At 37.5% G+C, this 19,916-nt stretch overlaps 1 protein-coding gene across 4 annotated transcripts; it reads right to left on the bottom strand.

The window, feature by feature from the left end:
* Positions 1 to 841: 841 nt before the first annotated feature.
* LOC127351507 (interleukin-1 receptor-like 1) lies at positions 842 to 18,165 on the bottom strand. 4 transcript variants are annotated; one of them, XM_051379102.1, is made up of 11 exons: positions 9,793 to 9,887; positions 7,097 to 7,254; positions 4,596 to 4,836; positions 3,834 to 4,020; positions 3,585 to 3,726; positions 3,449 to 3,514; positions 3,225 to 3,348; positions 2,474 to 2,619; positions 2,002 to 2,145; positions 1,735 to 1,887; positions 842 to 1,649 (listed from the first exon to the last, which is right to left on the bottom strand). In XM_051379102.1, the coding sequence occupies exons 2-11, from the start codon at positions 7,149 to 7,151 to the stop codon at positions 1,306 to 1,308; spliced, it is 1,602 nt and encodes a 533-aa protein (XP_051235062.1). In that variant the 5' UTR covers positions 7,152 to 7,254; positions 9,793 to 9,887; the 3' UTR covers positions 842 to 1,305. The 4 variants fall into 4 exon arrangements, with proteins under 4 accessions (XP_051235062.1, XP_051235061.1, XP_051235060.1 ...); XM_051379101.1 differs by lacking the exons at positions 7,097 to 7,254; positions 9,793 to 9,887 and adding an exon at positions 17,930 to 18,165 and having other exon boundaries at positions 3,449 to 3,511; XM_051379100.1 differs by lacking the exons at positions 7,097 to 7,254; positions 9,793 to 9,887 and adding an exon at positions 17,930 to 18,158.
* Positions 18,166 to 19,916: the final 1,751 nt, after the last annotated feature.

Raw genomic sequence — 19,916 nt, 5'->3', positions numbered from 1 at the left:
TGGTAACAATAATAAACATGTGGTTAGGTTTAGAGAAATGTATATGTATATGTCAGAGTTGAATCCATGGCCTCGGCAGTAAGGACTTAGCCTTGGTACATGGGGCACCAGCTCTAGCAGGTGAACTATCCAGGTGCCTCAAAAAAATCCACTAGTCGGAAGGTTGTCAGTTCGATCCCCGGCTCCCCTCACTGCATGTCGAAGTGTCCTTGAGCAAGATACTGAACCCCAAATTGCTCCCGATGCTGTGCATCGTTGTATGACTGTACATGAATGATTAGTTTCCTTTCTGAGGAGCAGTTGGCACATTGCATGGCAGCCACTGCCATCAGTGTATGAATGTGTGGATGAGTGTGGCATGTAGTGTACGGCGCATTGAGTGGTTGAAAGACTAGAAAGGCGCTATACAAGTACAATCCATTTACAATGCAGGGTGGATACAAGCCATATGAAGGGAGAAAGTGAACACATGGACCAGCTTTATAGCCTACAAGCCCAGGTGAGCTTGATCAGTTGACAATCCTCGCCAGGACAGCCTCCGGTCGGTTGGTGTCTCACATTTATTACGACTTATTAGTTAGTAAATATTGTCAACTTGAACATCCATAAGCAGCATCTGGAGTTGTGTGTGTGACCCCCTGACAAGTTTAAGTAAAAACTTCAATGGCATTTTGTTCCATCAAAAAATATCTTGGTCCTTTAAATGTGAACAACTTAGCTGCACAATAACTTCTGTCTCCACAGAAAGTTTACCAGAGCCTTAATGTTAGAAACTAGACTCAGTAAAGCATGTGTGTAATTGTGCTTGAAAGTACAGGTAGTAAAACGAAAACAAAGCACATAAAGAGGCAAAAAGTATGGACTCATTTTAATTTTGTCTTAATATAGAATAGTATTGATTATATGAGTATTGATTAACGCAGGTACAAAACACATTTTATTACAGTTAAAACATATATACAACAACCTATTTTGCCCTAGGGCGGGGGTAGGCAATCTGCGGGTCCCGAGCTTCATGCAGCTCTTTAGCCCCTCTCAGGCTCCAGCCCAAAAACGGTTCTTTTGATTGAAAAGGTTGCTGACCCTTGCCCAAGGCTATCACAGTAACACATTTTATGCTACAGTAAATGCAGTGACTGAGGAAATGAATGATAAAGAGCAGGATGAGTGACAGTACAGATTTTGGTGCGTATAAAAACAGAGCTTGCATGTTCAAAAATAAACTGAAGTAAAGGATTCCCACAGGCAACCTATATATTATATAAATTATATGATATATAAGACAGTAAAGTTCTGACTTCGCTCCTAGATTTTCTGAGGTAAAAGCATTAATTTTGGTGCATGCTGTGGGGCAGGTAGGTGGTAGCGTAGCTGCTTCCAGAAGGAGGAGGAGGGTGGTATGGAGCTTATGCCCTTCCAGGTGACACAGTTTCCAGCCTCGCTTAGAATTTGTAAGGCCTCTGGTAACGAACCTGATCTTGACTGTTCTGTTGTCTCAGTTTTGATGAAAACCATGCGAGTCTGGCGCTCCACAAGGGCTGCATGGATGGCACTCAGCAGGCTAAATCCTGGACCAGGATCTGGAGAAGTGGGAACCAAAACCACTGTCCGGCTCTGCTCTATGGATTCTAACACTGCCTCCGCTTCAGCTGCAACCAACCAGAGTTCAGACTGTACATTACTTCATTAAGATTTTTGGATAGATTTTCTTTAAAGTATATCTTAAAAACATACCTTTCCCAGGTAAGACATCACGATCATAAAGACACAAACTGTAACCAAATCTCTCTTCCAAAACACTCTCCAGCCATTTTCTGTCATCTTCATTTAGTCCTGCCTCTGTGTCACTCTTGTAACACATCAAGTAGGCATCATAGCTCTTTCCATCTAAGCAAACAATAACACACATATTTGTCACTGCTGCCACTGTCTGCAACCCCCCAAAAAAGCACAAATATGTGCCTCGTAAACATAAGTTGTTAGTTAAAATGAAACAAATACCTGAGGTGCTGCTATGACATCCAAGAGTGTCTCGCAGGAAAAGGGTGATGTTAATTTTGAACTTCACATAGATAACTACTGTGAAAACCATCACCACCACAGTGCAGACAATACCAAGAGCCAGGGAAATGTAAGAAGGGCGAACTGTAATAACAGAGAGAATACATTTATTAAATTGCAAAGACTCATTGATAAAAAGCTGGATCAAACATAAGTGAAACAAAAGCATGTCACATTTATTAGATGATGATTAATTCAAAAAATAATAAAGTAGAACTAGGCAAGATGATTTAACAGGTTTGAGATTTAATGTATTGCACAGACATTATAGAAATACATTCACCAATCAGGATGATGGTGACAAAGTCTGGGCTTTATGATAGTAAACTGAACACAGTACTGCTGGAAACAAACATATACAAAATCAACAATAGTAAAGACAAAGCACTATCTATCCATCCATCTTGCATACCTTTTTGGGCCAAGGTGACGGTGACAAAGCTTGGCCGTTGGTTGTCAGTTTGCAGTTTACAGGTGTAATTCTTTAATAGATCCTCTTCTAATACTTTTTTGAAGACTAGTGATGCTGTAATTCTTGTCACCTCATTATAATATTCCCTAGAAAGGCAAAAAATAGAAGACAAAAGAAAAAGTCGAAGTTATTTTATGTGCGTGTTTATGTGGCCATACAATGCACTGCTGTCTTTCAAACCGTGTTAGGGACCAGGTTGGCATCCATGGCACTGTCCTCAAGTAGTTTACCTCCTACTTACTGCAACTTGCTGAACTTGGCTGTTAGCCAGTCTTCTTTGTCTCACCTGCAGCTTGTACATGGTAAATGGACTGTACTTGTGTAGCGCCTTTCTAACCTTCCGGCCACTCAAGGCACTTTTACACTACATGCCACATTCACCCATTCACTCAGCCATTGATTTGACTTGAGCCATTTTATTTAGCTTTTTTTACTTTAAACCCTTTAAAGTATTTAATGCCTGTCTTTTATTTTTGTTAATGAGCTGTGTTTTATATGGTCAAAATAAATTGTTTAAATTTCTCAACTTCCCCTACTTATTCTTAACAGATCACATCATTAATTGCTGGTATAGTACCTCACATTTTCTGTGACACTTACATCCCTGCACTTATATTTTTATATATAGCTTGTTTATATAGCATTATGTGTATTAGTTGTAAGAGCAGGTACACCTTTGTGACGTGTTTACCGTGAAGAATTGTAGAAGACTCGTGAGTTGTTGTTTGAGTCTACAAATGACTTCCCACTTAACCAGAACACGTCAGCAACGTTTGAATACACAACAGCTTTACAATCAATCACCACTCTTGAGCCTAGAAAAAGCAGAGTTTACACAAGATTTAAAAGTAGTAATTTAGAAAGATAGTGAATGCTTGTAAGTTTGTGTATCCACAATATAATATTGAAGCTCACCCAAATCCACACTAATTACTTCACTCTTGAGTGGTGAAATGATCCTTGCAGCTTGGTCAGAATCTTCTGTGTAAAAAAAAAGACACTGAAAATATGGACTTCCATGAAGATAAATCCCAAAAAGTGTTTTTCTTACCGTTAGGTTGGACATCAAGTTTTACTATAAAGGTCATGTTATATGTTTGACCATGATACAGGTAAGATCTGGTACAGGTGTAGGCACCACGGTCCTTCTCCTCCAGACTTGGAAAATAAACAGTTGGGAATGACTTACCCTCCTACAAGATGGAAAAATAATTTATATTTTAAAAAACGACACAGTACATGCATTCTTATTTAACAATCAAATCTAATTTATACCCAAAAGTCTGCTGTTTTTAAATACCTTGTGCCATATAATGCCTTTGCTGGTAATATTCTGGATATTCGCAGCAGGGATATTTGCACGAGGGCACTGCAATTTGCAGGATTCTTGTGTGTAACATGTCCTAGTGTACATGGTCTTCTCTTCATACTCTTTGGTCTGTGTTTTGTACACGGTCAGAGTGAACCAGAACGTTTTGCTGGCATTCCTGTCATGTCATAAAAGAAAAAGATAATATGAGGATTTCACATATATTGTAATCTCTTACTTTTCGTGACGCGTCATTGTGAGGTCAGTTTTTTAATTTGTCCAACACTTCAGTTTATGACCAAATACCTGCAAGTAATGCCACTCCCATCAGCCTCAGCTCTACTTTGTGCTGTGTTTAGTGCTATTTATCAAATGTTAATATACTCACATGCTAAACCTCAGCATGTTAACATTTACATTGTTAACATGTTAGCATTCTGACGTTAGCGTTTAGCTCAAAGAAGTAGTAGTAACATCATCACAAAGCTGCTAGCATGGCTGTAGCTCACCATGATGGCAAGCAGCAAGTACAGTGGTTCAGTGCAAGTTAACATATTTTTGCTAATGGAAATAACTAATGTAGAACCTCATTCATCAGTGATGTTAGTAGTTTATAGCAAAAATAATTCCTCAAGACCTCAGATTTAGAAACGAAAGGCCTCTATTTAAATGTGTTTTCTGGGATGTCTGTTTGCAAATTTCCAAATACAGGAATGCTGTTGATCAATTTGGGAATGTTTGTAGATACTTTACCCCAGAGAGCATGAGTAATTCCCCTGATGGAAAACAGAAACACTGAGAATCACAAGGCTCCTCCCATGAACCAGAATGCCCACTGGCCTCTGTTCCGCTGTCAGATCCCTCTCCTGGGTGGTGTAACTGGTCCAGATCAGTTTGGTATCATTATGCTTATTCCCTGTGTAATGAGGGCACTGTAGCGCCACCAGTTCACCTGTTTTGACATATATCTTTCTGGCTGTCTGGGGAGACACACCTGCAAAGACACAAATTTTAGTTTATTTTACAATGTAACATTATTACATGAACTGAAAAGGAAATGTACCAATCAGAGAACGGCTTCAATCCTAAAGGCAGGAGACTAGGCAGGAGAAGGAATATTTAAACATTTTTGACTTAGAGTTAGAGATGAAAATTGACACCACTCTCATGTCTCTACAGTTTACCCAGCAGCCAGTGAGCTTAGCACAAAGACTAGAAACAGGGGGTTAGCTACAAGACCAAGTCTTGGCCAAGTGTAAAAACTTTTCTGAAATCTTGTCACTGTAAAATTGGCACCCAGGTAGCAAGGTGACATGGATTATATTATAAAACGGATTCAATGTTGATTAAGTGTTAGTCTGCTATCTTGGTCAGGCAACCAACAGAGACTCAAAGAAGTCACTGCACTCAGCCAAGAAATAGTCCCACACATAAGGTCTTGTAAAACAACACATTTCAAAAATGAGATTTACAGTAATGTGTTAATTGGTGAGCTTTAGACATGCTATATTTTGTTATCTTTTGATAGAGCCAGACTCACGGTTTCCAGCTTATGCTGAACTAAGTTAATCTAACTGTGTCCTGGCTGTAGTCTCATATTTCCTGTACAACATGAGAGACAGCTTGCTCTATGGGTCTCAGGGACACACCTGCAAATGAATATCACAAATGTTTGTTCATTTTAGTGTGTAAAACTATGCTTTATATCAATCTATGATAATGAAAAAGTTTTTTAGACACAGGGGTCATGAAATATAATGTCTCCCTGTAACGGATCCCTGTGAAAGCCACAGTAATTGACTGTTTGTGCACAGTCAATTACTGTAAAGTACTAAAGTACAAAAATTAGTTAATTAATTAGTGTGAAAATCACAGTAGTGAAATAAAAATCACCACTGTAAAAAAAATCAAACAAATTACTGTATGAATTTACAGAAAGCATTAATGCCCTGAAAAAACAGAGTAACTCTTTATATGATGTAGAAAATTACAGTAACTCATTATACTAATGTATAAAACTTTTTTTTAACGTTATTTTTTTGGCCTTTTCATGCCTTTATTTGATAGAGACAGCTGAAGATTGACAGGAAACGGGGGTAGAGAGAAAAGGGATGACACAAAGCAAAGGGCTGCAGGTCGGATTCGAATCTGGGTCGCCAGCTCTACCGACTGAGCTGACCGGGCGCCCCGAAACTTCATTTTGACACTCTACTGGAAGGACACTTTGTTGTTGGCTACAAGTTTTCATCTTAATCCCTTAAAATTGGTCTCCCTATCAGTCAGTTCTTTTGATTGAGAAATATCTGTCTGTGGATATGAGAAATTGATTAATCAAGCATACAGTAGGATTATGCCCCTTAAAAAGAGTCCTTAAAAAACAACAGAAATTCTCTGTTGCATATATCACTCACCACTCTGTCCCCTCTACTGCAATAAGAGCTGTTTCTTAAAACACACTTGCCATATCTTAAGTCATCATATCCATCATATCATACATTTTGAACACAACTATTCACATCAAATGCATTTTGCTATAGTCTTTTTAAAAAGATGTGTGCCATATATGTCAAGCTATTTCTTAACTTTGAAAGGCACAGGACTAGAAGTGTTTTGTTTTTTATGCCTGAAAAGGCTTTAATCTTATAATCCAAATGTTGATGAATAGTTTCCTGCTCAACCACTGAATTCCTTCAGTTATGTATGTGTATGGATGTAGATTTGTTTCTTTTACAGGGTCATTTGTGAAACAGTGTGAGTTCACTTGATACAACGGTTATGAAAGCACATGTGGGTTCTTAACCGCATCCTTTTTCCTGTTACTTAGTCTAGTTAGCTCAGGGTGAAGGAAAATGGGTCAGATTTGGAGAAGTCACCACTGGTCAGTACATTAAAGGAAATAAGTAAGTATATGTTATACATATGCACATAATGTGGTATGCAGAAGTTTAAGTTATTAAATACAGAGAGTATTTCTACTCCATGTAGTAAAATATTTGAATAGGCTACTTCCTTCCATCACTGGTAGGCTTATGCATAATGCTGTGTTGACTTCAATTATGGTTGATTATGCATTTCATTTGAACTTTTTGTATTTGTATGTCCATGTTCTATGTATTAAATCAGTTGTTGTTTTTTTTGCTTTGGTGTGCTTCTTTTTTCCTTCTTCCTGTTTCTCTTTTTTATGTCAGAATTCAATCAAATCAAACATAACACTGCATTCACATCCTTTAACAACACTAAGAGCATTCCCTTACCTGTCAATGATGTATGGAGGAAAATGAGAATAACCAGAAGCACTTTCACCGTCATGATAACCTGCAGAACCGCACACCAAACATACAGGAGCGTCGTCACAAATGCAAATCTCCAGATTCGCTTCTGCTGAGCATTTCCCCAATCTCGTCAAACCACACTGGGTGATGATAAAAAATGAAACTTAAGGAAGAGTGTCATGTTGTCACTGCAATTTAGACACCCCCTGAAGCATAAAAAAACCCCAAACTGAATAAAAACAATGTATTTATATATATTTTTAATTATTATTATTATTATTATTATTACACCCGTTTTTGGACTGATTCTTTATTTTCATGATTTGCTTTTTGATCTTTAATCTCCATGACAAAGGACAGAAATATGCAACCTTAATTTATAAAACCTTGTAGTTTCGTGTCCTCATTGACAAGAAAGATAAGTTAGACAGAGATGTGTAGAAAATAAAACAGAAAATGAGATTCAGATTGGTGATGTTCTAATTTCTTTCAACACAATCAGTAAGAGGATAATTATTATCAAGAATATCAGTTATTCAAACTAGCAATACTAAAGAATAAATGAAATTGTTAAATTAATACTACTTAATGCTGTCATGGTGTAGATGATCTTAATAACTAGTTGGGTTTTTTTTAAATTATCATATTTTCTACATATAAAATATTAATCTGAAAAGCAGAGAGTTGCCAGTGTTGGGCAGTAATACTATTACTTTCCCCAGTTACTTGTAGTGTAACTAATTACTAATACTAATAATACTATACTAGATACTAGAAATAATATTACATTTACTGCTTTTGGAATCCAACAAACCAATCACATCCTTGGATTAAGTTTTGCAATTGTGGAGGAAACTTGCCTAGAAGATGGAAACACTTACATTCAGCAGCTCGAAATATTCCCATTACTTTGATTTTAACAAATAAAACTGGATTTTAACAGTTATAAGTCTGAATTTTGGGGAGAAGGGGTGAATTACAAATGTTGTGGGGGTTGGCAGAAAAGCAATATAACTAGTGTGACTAATTACTGTTGGCAGGGAATAATAAGTAAAGTAGTAATATTACTTTTGAAAAGAGTAACAAGTAATGAGTAATAAATTATTTTTTTGAGAAATTAGCCCAACACTGGTAACTAGTAGTAGTAGTAGTAGTAGAAATGCTGAAATAGCTAAAAGAATAATATAATAAGACCGACCAGGTTAAAAGATAACTAGTGACAAGGGGTTGCAAGGACATTGCTTTATTTTAGGTTGTGATAAGCCAAAACCACTGCTTTAAAGTGGTCCAGACATATAGTATTGCAGTCAGGGAATTCACAAGACACAGGTAGAGGCTGAGATATCCTATTTAGTCCCAGTTAAAGATCTAGTTCCAAGAAACCCAGGACCCTATGCTACCTTAACCATAATGCAACTGACAGCATCATTGATGGTATCATCATGGGTTATTTTCAGAACCACAGCAGACATTATTCAACTGTTTTCACGAAGTAACTGATACTCCCCATAATAACATGACATTTATGTGTGTCAATGGAGCTTTCCTTTAAGAACAGCAAGGTGATTCACCTTCTTGCATTTCTACTCAATGTCTGCAGTACACTTTTTACACTTGTATATATTTCTTGGAATCAATACATCATATATAAAACAAATGTGTACCAGATGAAAGACCAAAGTCTCAGGTATATATTTTGTATTCATGTCATTTTCATATCTTGTGTCAGTGCAGAGTTATAAGCAATCAAATAGAGAGTGTGAACATGTGACATGTTGCCCCACCATCGGGTAAGTTGTCTCACTATATGGGGTAAGATGTCACACTGGATTTTGCAACTAATACAACAAGGACAAAATTATTGTTGTTGTTCTTTTTGACTTGAAAGTGAACATTGAAGTAAGGCACAGTTTATCATTTGGCTTGAAAAAGCCATTGAACAAACGTTAACATAACATATTATGCAACATGCACTGGATTAAAGTCCTTAGGAACTGCTGGCATGTAGGCTATGGCTCTCAGAATCAAATGCCTGTTTTACCTTTCTTAAGCTAAAAATTCCAGATTGAATTGAATTACAAAAAAGAAAACATTGGTTCATCATCAAACTTAAACCAGTCCTGAAATGTGGACATAGTTCCAACAACAACTGGAAGATCCATTCATAAAAACCCAAACAAAACCTGATTTTTATCTGAACGAAATATATAAAGTTGATATTTTTTACTTTGGGTTGTGCAAAATGGTTACTTGGTGCTCATCTCAGCTCACAATGTGCTATCCTCTTCTCAGACAGGACATGACACCTGACCATGTAAAGGAAGAAAACTAGTATTCCACTTTTTAGTTGCGCCCCTTGGAGGAGAAGATAATTGCAATGTGACAACTTACCCGTGTGACAACAAGCCCCGGTCTCCCCTATCTACTTCACTGTCCGGACAAATGTCACATGTGCTTTGTTTTTCCTATATATATATATATATATGATATGTATATATATATATATATATATACATATATATATATATATATATATATGTATATATACATATCATATATGTCATCGTTTAGCTGTGGCCTGCATTTTTGTTGGTTTGATTCACTTCATCATTCTCAAAGTTTTAACAGCTGTTTGCTGTTGTTGGCAAAAAAGCTCTAAAAACCCACTGTACACTTACCTACTCAGCATCAAACGGGCAGACGTTTGGAGAAAAACTCAGCAACTCACATCAAAACAATCTGTTATTTGTTCCTGAAGGGCAATTGGTTCTCTGCCGCAGTAGCAATAAAAACAACAGCCACAAAGGTTGAGACATACAGACTTAAACAAAACAAACCAACTTATATTTCAGCTTATTTGAAAATGTCCTGCCACCTAGTGGATGGAAATTAATAAGTGCAGCTACAAGGAATTGATTTTCTTTAAAACACAGAATATACTGTGTTGCCATAAATTCATCTTTTTACTTTTAAGTCTGATCAATACAACAAAATCCCAATCACCTGTATCACAGACTGCTGTCATGGATGCTAGGCTGACAGCACCAGTCAGGAGATGTTGGGGGCATTTAACAGTTATGGCAACACAGTATATTCTGTCCTTATACATCCACCAGGTGGCAGGAAAACATCAAAGCTGAAATATAAACTGCCACAATCATGTCACCTGCTGATTAGGTTCTTGAGTTAACTAAGTTAATGAATATCAATTCCATATTGTTAATATAAAAAATATTTATTAATTGAAATTACAAGTTACAAGTCCATTTTTAACAATTCAGTTATATCTTTCATGGTCCACTCTTGGTTCTGGAGAACTTCAGTTTCTGCTTTGCATGTTTCATGTTCCTGTCTAATAATACACACAATATTGTCTTACATAGTCCATGTCAATACTCGTTTTTGTATGTACTCTTGTGTTGTGAGCCTCTGTTTTTTTTTTTTTTTTTAATAGTACGTGAAGTATTAAGGTGTCCAGAATAATGCTTTGATTAACATAAATATACATTTTTTAATAAATACATTTTTACATAATAATTATTGTTGCATGATTATAATTGATTAACTTTAAATTACATAGTAATTTTAATCTTATATTCTGTTCGTAAAATCTGTCAAGGGACAACAGACGTCAAATAGCATCTTGACTAACTCTAGCACATTTACGGAAACGTTTCATCAATGTGCACCATCCCTGCTACATTAAACCAATTTAAAACAAAATAAAGAAGAAAAGAAAAAAGAAAAAGGAAACAGACTCCTTCAGCTTATATACCTGGTGGGCTATATCAGGCGTTAATTAGTGATACACTTCTTGCTTTCCCTCCTAAAAGGGAAAGACCCAAACAGGAAGGTCAGACCCCCTCCACAACAATAACATTCCACAGAAGAAAAACATGATACATACGATATTATCATGAGCCCCCAGATTTAAAGTATCCATTACTGTTACACTATAAAGGCTCACTCTAGAGGACTGTTTTACGTCAAATAACCCTAACCAATTAAGTGTAGCACCCTGTATGATATAGAAAACATTGTGCGGGTTACGGCATTATGCAAGAACTTGGCTAGCTGTCTGAGGTAAAGGCTTAATTTTGTGCATGCTGAGGGGCAGCTAGGTGGTAGCGTAGCTGCTTCCAGAAGGAGGAGGAGGGTGGTATGGAGCTTATGCCCTTCCAGGTGACACAGTTTCCAGCCTCTCTTAGAAGTTGTAAGGCCTCTGGTAATGAACCTGATCTTGACTCTTCTGTTGTCTCAGTTTTGATGAAAACCATGCGAGTCTGCCGCTCCACAAGGGCTGCATGGATGTCTTTCAGCAGGCCAAATCCTGGACCAGGATCTGAAGAGGTGGGAACCAAAACCACTGTCCGGCTCTGCTCTATGGATTCTAACACTGCCTCCGCTTCATCTGCAACCAACCAGAGTTCAGATTATACATTAAGCAGTAAATGGATATTTACATGAATTGATATTCATGTTAAATATGTTCTTTCATTATTACATTATTATTATTTATACCATACCATTTCCTGGTAAGACAACATGATCATAAAGACACAGACTGTAACCAAATCTCTCTTCCAAAACACTCTCAAGCCATTTTCTGTCATCTTCATTTAGTCCTGCCTCTGCGTCACTCTTGTAACACATCAAAAAGGCATCGTAGGTCTTTCCATCTAAGCAAACAACAACAGCTTTGTCAGTGAGGCACATAGAGACAACATGGCTGCTTACTTTTACCAAGCAACACATGTACCTGTTACACTAAAGTTATTCAAAAGAAATTTCCAAACAAATGACTCCCACCTGAGGTGCTGCGACGGCAACCAATAGTGTCTCGCAGGAAAAGAGCAATGTCCATCTTCAACTTCATATAAACAACTACTATTACACAAATCACCACAACGCTGACCACGATGCTGAGAGCCAGGGACAGGGACGAAGCAGAAGCTGTAGGGGGATAAATAAAATCCTAAAAATAACTCTAAAAGTTTGAATTTATTTAAAGTAGCAGACACCAAATGAATCTTCCCTGTAGCTTAAACGTGTGGAGTAGTGTTAAACAAGTGCAACTAAGTGGATCCGAGGATAATGAGCTGAACCGGTTCAAGCATTATGATAGTAAATTGAACACAGTTCTGTTGGAAACAAACATATACAAAATCAACAACAGTAAAGACAAAGCACTATCTATCCATCCATCTTGCATACCTTTTTGGGCCAAGGTGACGGTGACAAAGCTTGGCCGTTGGTTGTCAGTTTCCAGTTTACAGGTGTAATTCTTTAACAGATCCTCTTCTAATACTTTTTTGAAGACTAGTGATGCTGTAATTTCTGTCCCCTCATTATAATATTCCCTGGAAAGGCAAAAAATAGAAGACAAAAAAACAAGTTATTTTATGTGCATGTTTATGTGGCCATACAATGCACTGCTGTCTTTCAAACTGCGTTAGGGACCAGGTTGGCATCCATGGCAATGTCCTCAAGTAGTTTACCTCCTACTTACTGCAACTTGCTGAACTTGGCTGTTAGCCAGTCTTCTTTGTCTCACCTGCAGCTTGTACATGGTAAATGGACTGTACTTGTATAGTGCCTTTCTAACCTTCCGGCCACTCAAGGCACTTTTACACTACATGCCACATTCACCCATTCACTCAGCCATTGATTTGACTTGAGCCATTTTATTTAGCTTTTTTTACTTTAAACCCTTTAAACCCGCCTGTGGCTCAGAGGCAGAGCAGGTCGTTCCTCAATCGGAAGGTTGTGGGTTCGATCCCCGGCTCCTGGTGCCACATGTCGAAGTATCCTTGAGCAAGATACTGAACCCCGAAGTGTGTGAGTGTGTATGAATGTTAGTTTCTGTTCACACATTACTGAGTGAATGTGTGTGAAAGAGTGAATGTGGCACGTAGTGTAAAAGCGCTTTGAGTGGTCGGAAGACTAGAAAGGCGCTATACAAGTACAGGTCCATTTACCATTTAAAGTATTTAATGCCTGTCTTTTATTTTTGTTAATGAGCTGTGTTTTATATGGTCAAAATAAATTGTTTAAATTCCTCAACTTCCCCTACTTTTTCTTAACAGTGGAGATCATTAATTGCTGGTATAGTACCTCACATTTTCTGTGACACTTACATCCCTGCACTATATAGCTTTTTTATATAGCATTATGTGTATTAGTTGTAAGAACAGGTACACTTTTGTGACGTGTTTACCGTGAAGAATTGTAGAAGACTCGTGAGTTGTTGTTTGAGTTTACAAATGACTTCCCACTTAACCAGAACACGTCAGCAAAGTCTGAATACACAACAGCTTTACAATCAATCACCACTGTTGAGCCTAGAAAAAGCAGAGTTTAAACAAGATTTAAAAGTAGTAATTTGGAAAGATAATGAATGCTTGTAAGTTTGTGTATCCACAATATAATATTGAAGCTCACCCAAATCCACACTAATTACTTCACTCTTGAGTGGTGAAATGATCCTTGCAGCTTGGTCAGAATCTTCCGTGTAAAAAAAAAAAAGACACTGAAAATATGGACTTCCATGAAGATAAATCCCAAAAAGTGTTTTTCTTACCGTTAGGTTTGACGTGAAGTTTTACTATAAAGGTCATGTTATATGTTTGACCATGATACAGGTAAGATCTGGTACAGGTGTAGGCACCACGGTCCTTCTCCTCCAGACTTGGAAAATAAACAGTTGGGAATGACTTACCCTCCTACAAGATGGAAAATTAAGTTGGATTTTTAGAAAGAAGTGAATGCAAACCAGTTTTAGCCTCAAATGTATAAAAACAAATTCTATAAATTTCTTTTAAAAAAGTACAGTACATGCATTCTTATTTCACAATCAAATCTAATTTATACTCAAAAGTCTGCTGTTTTTAAATACCTTGTGCCATATAATGCCTTTGCTGGTAATATTCTGGATATTCCAAGCAGGGATATTTGCACGAGGGCACTGCAATTTGCAGGATTCTTGTGTGTAACATGTCCTAGTGTACATGGTCTTCTCTTCATACTCTTTGGTCTGTGTTTTGTACACGGTCAGAGTGAACCAGAACTTTCTGCTGGCATTCCTGTCATGTCATAAAAGAAAAAGATAATATGAGGATTTCACATTTATTGTAATCTCTTACTTTTCGTGACGCGTCATCATGAGGTAAATTCAGTTTATGACCAAATAGCTGCAAGTAATGCCACTCCCATTAGCCTCAGCTCTAGTTGTGCTGTGTTTTGCGCTATAATCAAATGTTAGTATACTTAAATGCTAAAAATCAGCCTGTTAACATTTACATTGTTAACATGTTAGCACTCTGATGTTAGCGTTTAGCTCAAAGAACCACTAAGTACTAACATCATCAAAACTGTAGCTCACCATGATGGCAAGCAGCGAGTACAATGGTTCAGTGCAAATTAACATCTTTTTGTTAATGGAAATAACTAATGTAGAACATCATTCATCAGTGATGTTAGTAGTTTATAGCAAAAATAATTCCTCAAGACAAAAAATGTGATTACATTTCTGAACTATTTATGCCACTTTCATAACCTTGTTCAGTCTCAGACTTAGAAACGAAAGGCCTCTATTTAAATGTGTTTTCTGGGATGTCTGTTTGCAAATTTCCAAATACAGGAATGCTGTTTATCAATTTGGGAATGTGTGTAGATACTTTACCCCAGAGAGCATGAGTAATTCCCCTGATGGAAAACAGAAACACTGAGAATCACAAGGCTCCTCCCATGAACCAGAATGCCCACTGGCCTCTGTTCCGCTGTCAGATCCCTCTCCTGGGTGGTGTAACTGGTCCAGATCAGTTTGGTATCATTATGCTTATTCCCTGTGTAATGAGGGCACTGTAGCGCCACCAGTTCACCTGTTTTGACATATATCTTTCTGGCTGTCTGGGGAGACACACCTGCAAAGACACAAATTTTAGTTTATTTTACAATGTAACATTATTACATGAACTGAAAAGGAAATGTACCAATCAGAGAACGGCTTCAATCCTAAAGGCAGGAGACTAGGCAGGAGAAGGAATATTTAAACATTTTTGACTTAGAGTTAGAGATGAAAATTGACACCACTCTCATGTCTCTACAGTTTACCCAGCAGCCAGTGAGCTTAGCACAAAGACTAGAAACAGGGGGTTAGCTACAAGACCAAGTCTTGGCCAAGTGTAAAAACTTTTCTGAAATCTTGTCACTGTAAAATTGGCACCCAGGTAGCAAGGTGACATTGATTCAATTATAGCTTCAATGTTGATTCAGTGTTAGGACCTGTCCACTAAGGCTGCTCAATTAATCAAAATTTGATCATGATTGCGATTTTGGGGCCAAACGATCTCAAAAATAAGAAATTCGGGGGAAAACAATTTTGTTTCATTTTCTGTTGTGCAACGTTGTATAGAAAAAAGCTGTGTTCCCACTTCAGGGATGCAGCCCCTGAATTGGGACACAACCACAGTCTGTGTATATTTCGCACATGCGTATTTCCGTCTCTCCACCCCAACATGCATGCACTGCACATGAGTCAGTCACGTTGTTTTCGTTGGAACAGGTAACGCGTAGCGGTAACAGCTCATTTCAAATGTTGTGGCAGTGCACTAAAATTTGAGAACACAAATTGTTTTTCTATGACTTATCTTTTGTGTGTTATTTTATTTAACTTTTTGAAGAGATTGCAAGAGTGCACTATGACTGTCAATGTAAAAAGGAGACTTACAAATGTTTATGGGGAAATAAAAGTGGAACTGAGGACTTCCTTGCAAAGTGTTTTTGACAAATGTCCAATAAATGTAGCATGTTTCTGAAGTTTAAAAAAAAATTATCGTTTGAATAATCGTGATTTCAATTTTGACCCAAATAATCGTGATTATGATTTTTTCCATAATCGAGCAGCCCTACTGTCCACACGAATACGCGGCCTTACCCAATACGATGTTGTTTCGAAAAAAATCTCCGTAAACACAGCGTCGTTTCTAGAAATATCTGCGTCCACATGGATTCACTGAAACAACCCAAAACCCTGTAGTACATATGCCAGGCCTGTATGTGGCGCTGTGACGCCGCCACACTAATACACTAAAACCGAAAGAGAAGCCATGGAGCATGCGCTGTTTACAAACAAGTAGTAGTAGTCCGCCATTGTTGTATTGTTGTTATGATGCGTCTAGCGGCTGCGGCTGAGGTTAAAGGCTAGAGAGGTGGGGCTAATCCGTTTTCGCCGTCCAGACGACTCCGGGCTATCCAGCGTTTTCGGATTTTCCCACTCTGGGACACGTTTCCAAAAAAATACCGCTTTCACACCCCGAAAACGCCGTATCCGTCTGGACGCGAGGCCGATACGATAAAGTATTTATCCGGATTTGAGAAAAACGTATTCGGAGGACAGGCCCTTAGTGCAGTGACTTCTTTGAGCCTCTGTTGGTTGCCTGACCAAGATAGCAGACTAAGGGCATGTCCACACGGAAAATCTGAAAAAGCCGGACTATGTGATGTTATTGTTGATCAGTGTTGCTATAAAGAAAATAAAGAACTAGGGTCTGACTCAGTCTCACATTTTCTGACATCTGGCGCTGTTTCTATTGTTAGGACACTGTTTTTGCCCCAATTTTGGTTGCCTGTGCATTTCTGTAAACTAATAGCATTGCTGTCGTGAAGCAGAATGTTTTTTATTAGATATTTTACCATAAGCCGATAGAAGTAGAAAGTAGTCTGTTTTAGCTTCCTATGTTGCTTTATGCTGTTTTAGAAGGTTCATTATTAGAAGGTAGGTCAGTTTATGTGAATTATTACGGTTAATATGCCCTCTGCTCCACGCTGTCAAACCTCTCTCTTATCTAACTAAACTCTAAACTCTATTATCTATTTATTATATCTAATAGCGGGTGTTTTATGCCATATTTTTTCACAGTAAAAACTTTGGTTCAACTTTTTACTGATTCTTTTCAATCCACAGCCCATTTCATTTACTCAATAACATCATTAAGTGTTACAGTCATCACTGACTGTCCAGGTCCCTCAGTTTACCACTTTTATCCTCTCTACAGATTTTGCCTAAAGCCACAGATCTCTGCTTTTACTCTGTACCACTAGGCACTTTACAGCGCTTGTTTCACCAAGTGACTGTATGGCTGCTCTCATCTATACAATGTCACTAGTCTCTTCCTGACCAATCCTGCTTCAGACTGATATTGTTGCCACCTACTCAATTTACATAGACACAGAAATAAATAAATGTTGAAAAACATAAAGAAATACATGTAAAAATACAGAAATAGCCCTTTCCTTGACCAAAATGTATTATTTTTTCATTTGTTTGTACTCAATTCATTATTTAATATTCAATTTATTTATTGATTAATAATTATGTCATTTGATTTGTTCCTCATACCTCTTCACCTGCTTCCTCCACAGGTTTTCTCATTCCAGTTTCTTTTTCTCTTTCATACTTTTCCTTACTTTGTCTTTCACTCCTCAAAGGGAAAAGAAACTGAGGGCTAGAACTACTGGTTAATCCACTGGTTTATAATGTAAAATCAATCAATCAATCAAATAAGTGCAGTGACGAAGTGAGAAGCACAAAAGATCCCTCTGAAAAGTATTACATAAAAAGTAAATGAAAGTATAAAATAGCTACATAAAAGAAAATGAAACCTATGTGCTTAAGGAGCGAGCGCCTGAAGATGAAGACGTCGCTGATGCGGAGTGAATATCAGAATAACCTTTAAAACTTGATGAGAAACTCAACTGTCCCTATACGTTAAGCACTGTAATACTAATTTCACACACCACAAGAAATGTTCTTACCGGTCAGTAATGTAAGGAGGAGAAACGAAAGGGCTGCAAGCATTTTCACCGCCTTCATGATGGTGTCTCGCATCCAAGTATCTTTGAGAGACGTGTAGCAGCATGTCTTGAAGCAAATTTCGAAAAGGGAAAGTGAAAGACCATTTGAGCTAGCCCCTGCTGATGAAGTAGAGAGTAGTCTGTTTTAGCTTCCTACATTGCTTTATGCTGTTTTAGAAGGTTCATTATTAGAAGGTAGGTCAGTTTATGTGAATTATTACGGTTAAAATGCCCTCTGCTCCACGCTGTCAAACCTCTCTCTTATCTAACTAAACTCTAAACTCTATTATCTATTTATTATATCTAATAGCGGGTGTTTTATGCCATATTTTTTCACAGTAAAAACTTTGGTTCAACTTTTTACTGATTCTTTTCAATCCACAGCCCATTTCATTTACTCAATAACATCATTAAGTGTTACAGTCATCACTGACTGTCCAGGTCCCTCAGTTTACCACTTTTATCCTCTCTACAGATTTTGCCTAAAGCCACAGATCTCTGCTTTTACTCTGTACCACTAGGCACTTTACAGCGCTTGTTTCACCAAGTGACTGTATGGCTGCTCTCATCTATACAATGTCACTAGTCTCTTCCTGACCAATCCTGCTTCAGACTGATATTGTTGCCACCTACTCAATTTACATAGACACAGAAAAAAATAAATGTTTTCAAATTTCGAAAAGGGAAAGTGAAAGACCATTTGAGCTAGCCCCTGCTGATGTAAGGACTGAGCTCCCAGTTTATGACTTCGGTTATCCAATACCAATTTTACTTAATTTGATAATACATCATTTTGGTCATAGCCCTAACTATAATCTATTGTTCATCGTCCTTTCCGAAATCCACTCTAAATATGACTGAGTAACCCTCTCTGTTCCAGTACACATAGTATCCTACTGACTCTTATCTTTTCCATCCATTTCCATTTGCGTATAGCGCAACATGTTTAAAGCGTGGTAGAAAACCTGGTTTCGGTCTTTATAGCTAAATACCCCGTTCATGACCAATGTAAGGGAGCTGAATTGTTATGCAGCTCACTCCTTTAAATTATATAAGGGCTTAAATTTATAGGTCAAGGATCCAGAAGAACAGGTTCCTTTTGTAAAAAAAACAAGAAAGTGTCTTACAGTCAACAACAAGTGCCAGAGGTGTGTCACCCACAATTCACTGCAGTTATGTATAACATAAACATGTAATTGTACTTTTATTTTTTTTACTTACTACTTACTTACTGGGAACAGTTCACATTATTGAACATTTAAGAGTACAAACACATCAATGTAATGTAAGTTAATGAGCTATTTTTTTTTATCCATATGGAAATTGGGATTCAAATTGCTTTTCATTTTCAGTTTTTCATTGAAATGAAACTGCAGGTACTTTGGACTTACAATCCAATCGAGACGGGTGGAGCCCTCTTTGACTAGTTTGTAGAGCACAGGAACAACCACTGCTTTGATGGGCTTGTGTGTTCTTTTCTTTTATTCATGCAGTTGACAGTTAAATCGTTTTTTTTTTTTAAGGGTTTTGAGGTTAGTTCCAATCTCACTGCTGGATACCAATAAAGCGCACCCATTAAAGGCTTAAAATGAGCATCCTGGGAACCAGGCAAATCTGCCAAGTTCATGTTTTATTTGTGCTGGCATTTGAGTATTAGTGTGGCGATGCCAGGGTATAAAATAAAGCACTCACTCAGTGCAGAAAAAGACTATTATATATTATTTCATTCAATTATTATTACTGATGCATTCATGTAAAAGCACTGTACTTGGTTGATGTGGAGCTCATTTTGAACTTCACATGGTACTGCAACTAATGAATATTTCATTAAGCATAAATGTGCTGATTATTTTCTCAATTCATCGATTTATTGATCGGGTTGTAAAAAGTTATAAATGATAGTGATAAATGCCATCATGATTACCCAGAGCCCAATGGACAACTTCAC

This window comes from Dicentrarchus labrax, unplaced genomic scaffold (assembly GCF_905237075.1).
Source record: "Dicentrarchus labrax unplaced genomic scaffold, dlabrax2021, whole genome shotgun sequence".
Lineage (NCBI taxonomy): Eukaryota > Metazoa > Chordata > Actinopteri > Moronidae > Dicentrarchus > Dicentrarchus labrax.
The sequence above is the reverse complement of the archived record's forward strand: the minus strand, read 5'-3'. Positions and strand labels throughout refer to the sequence as shown.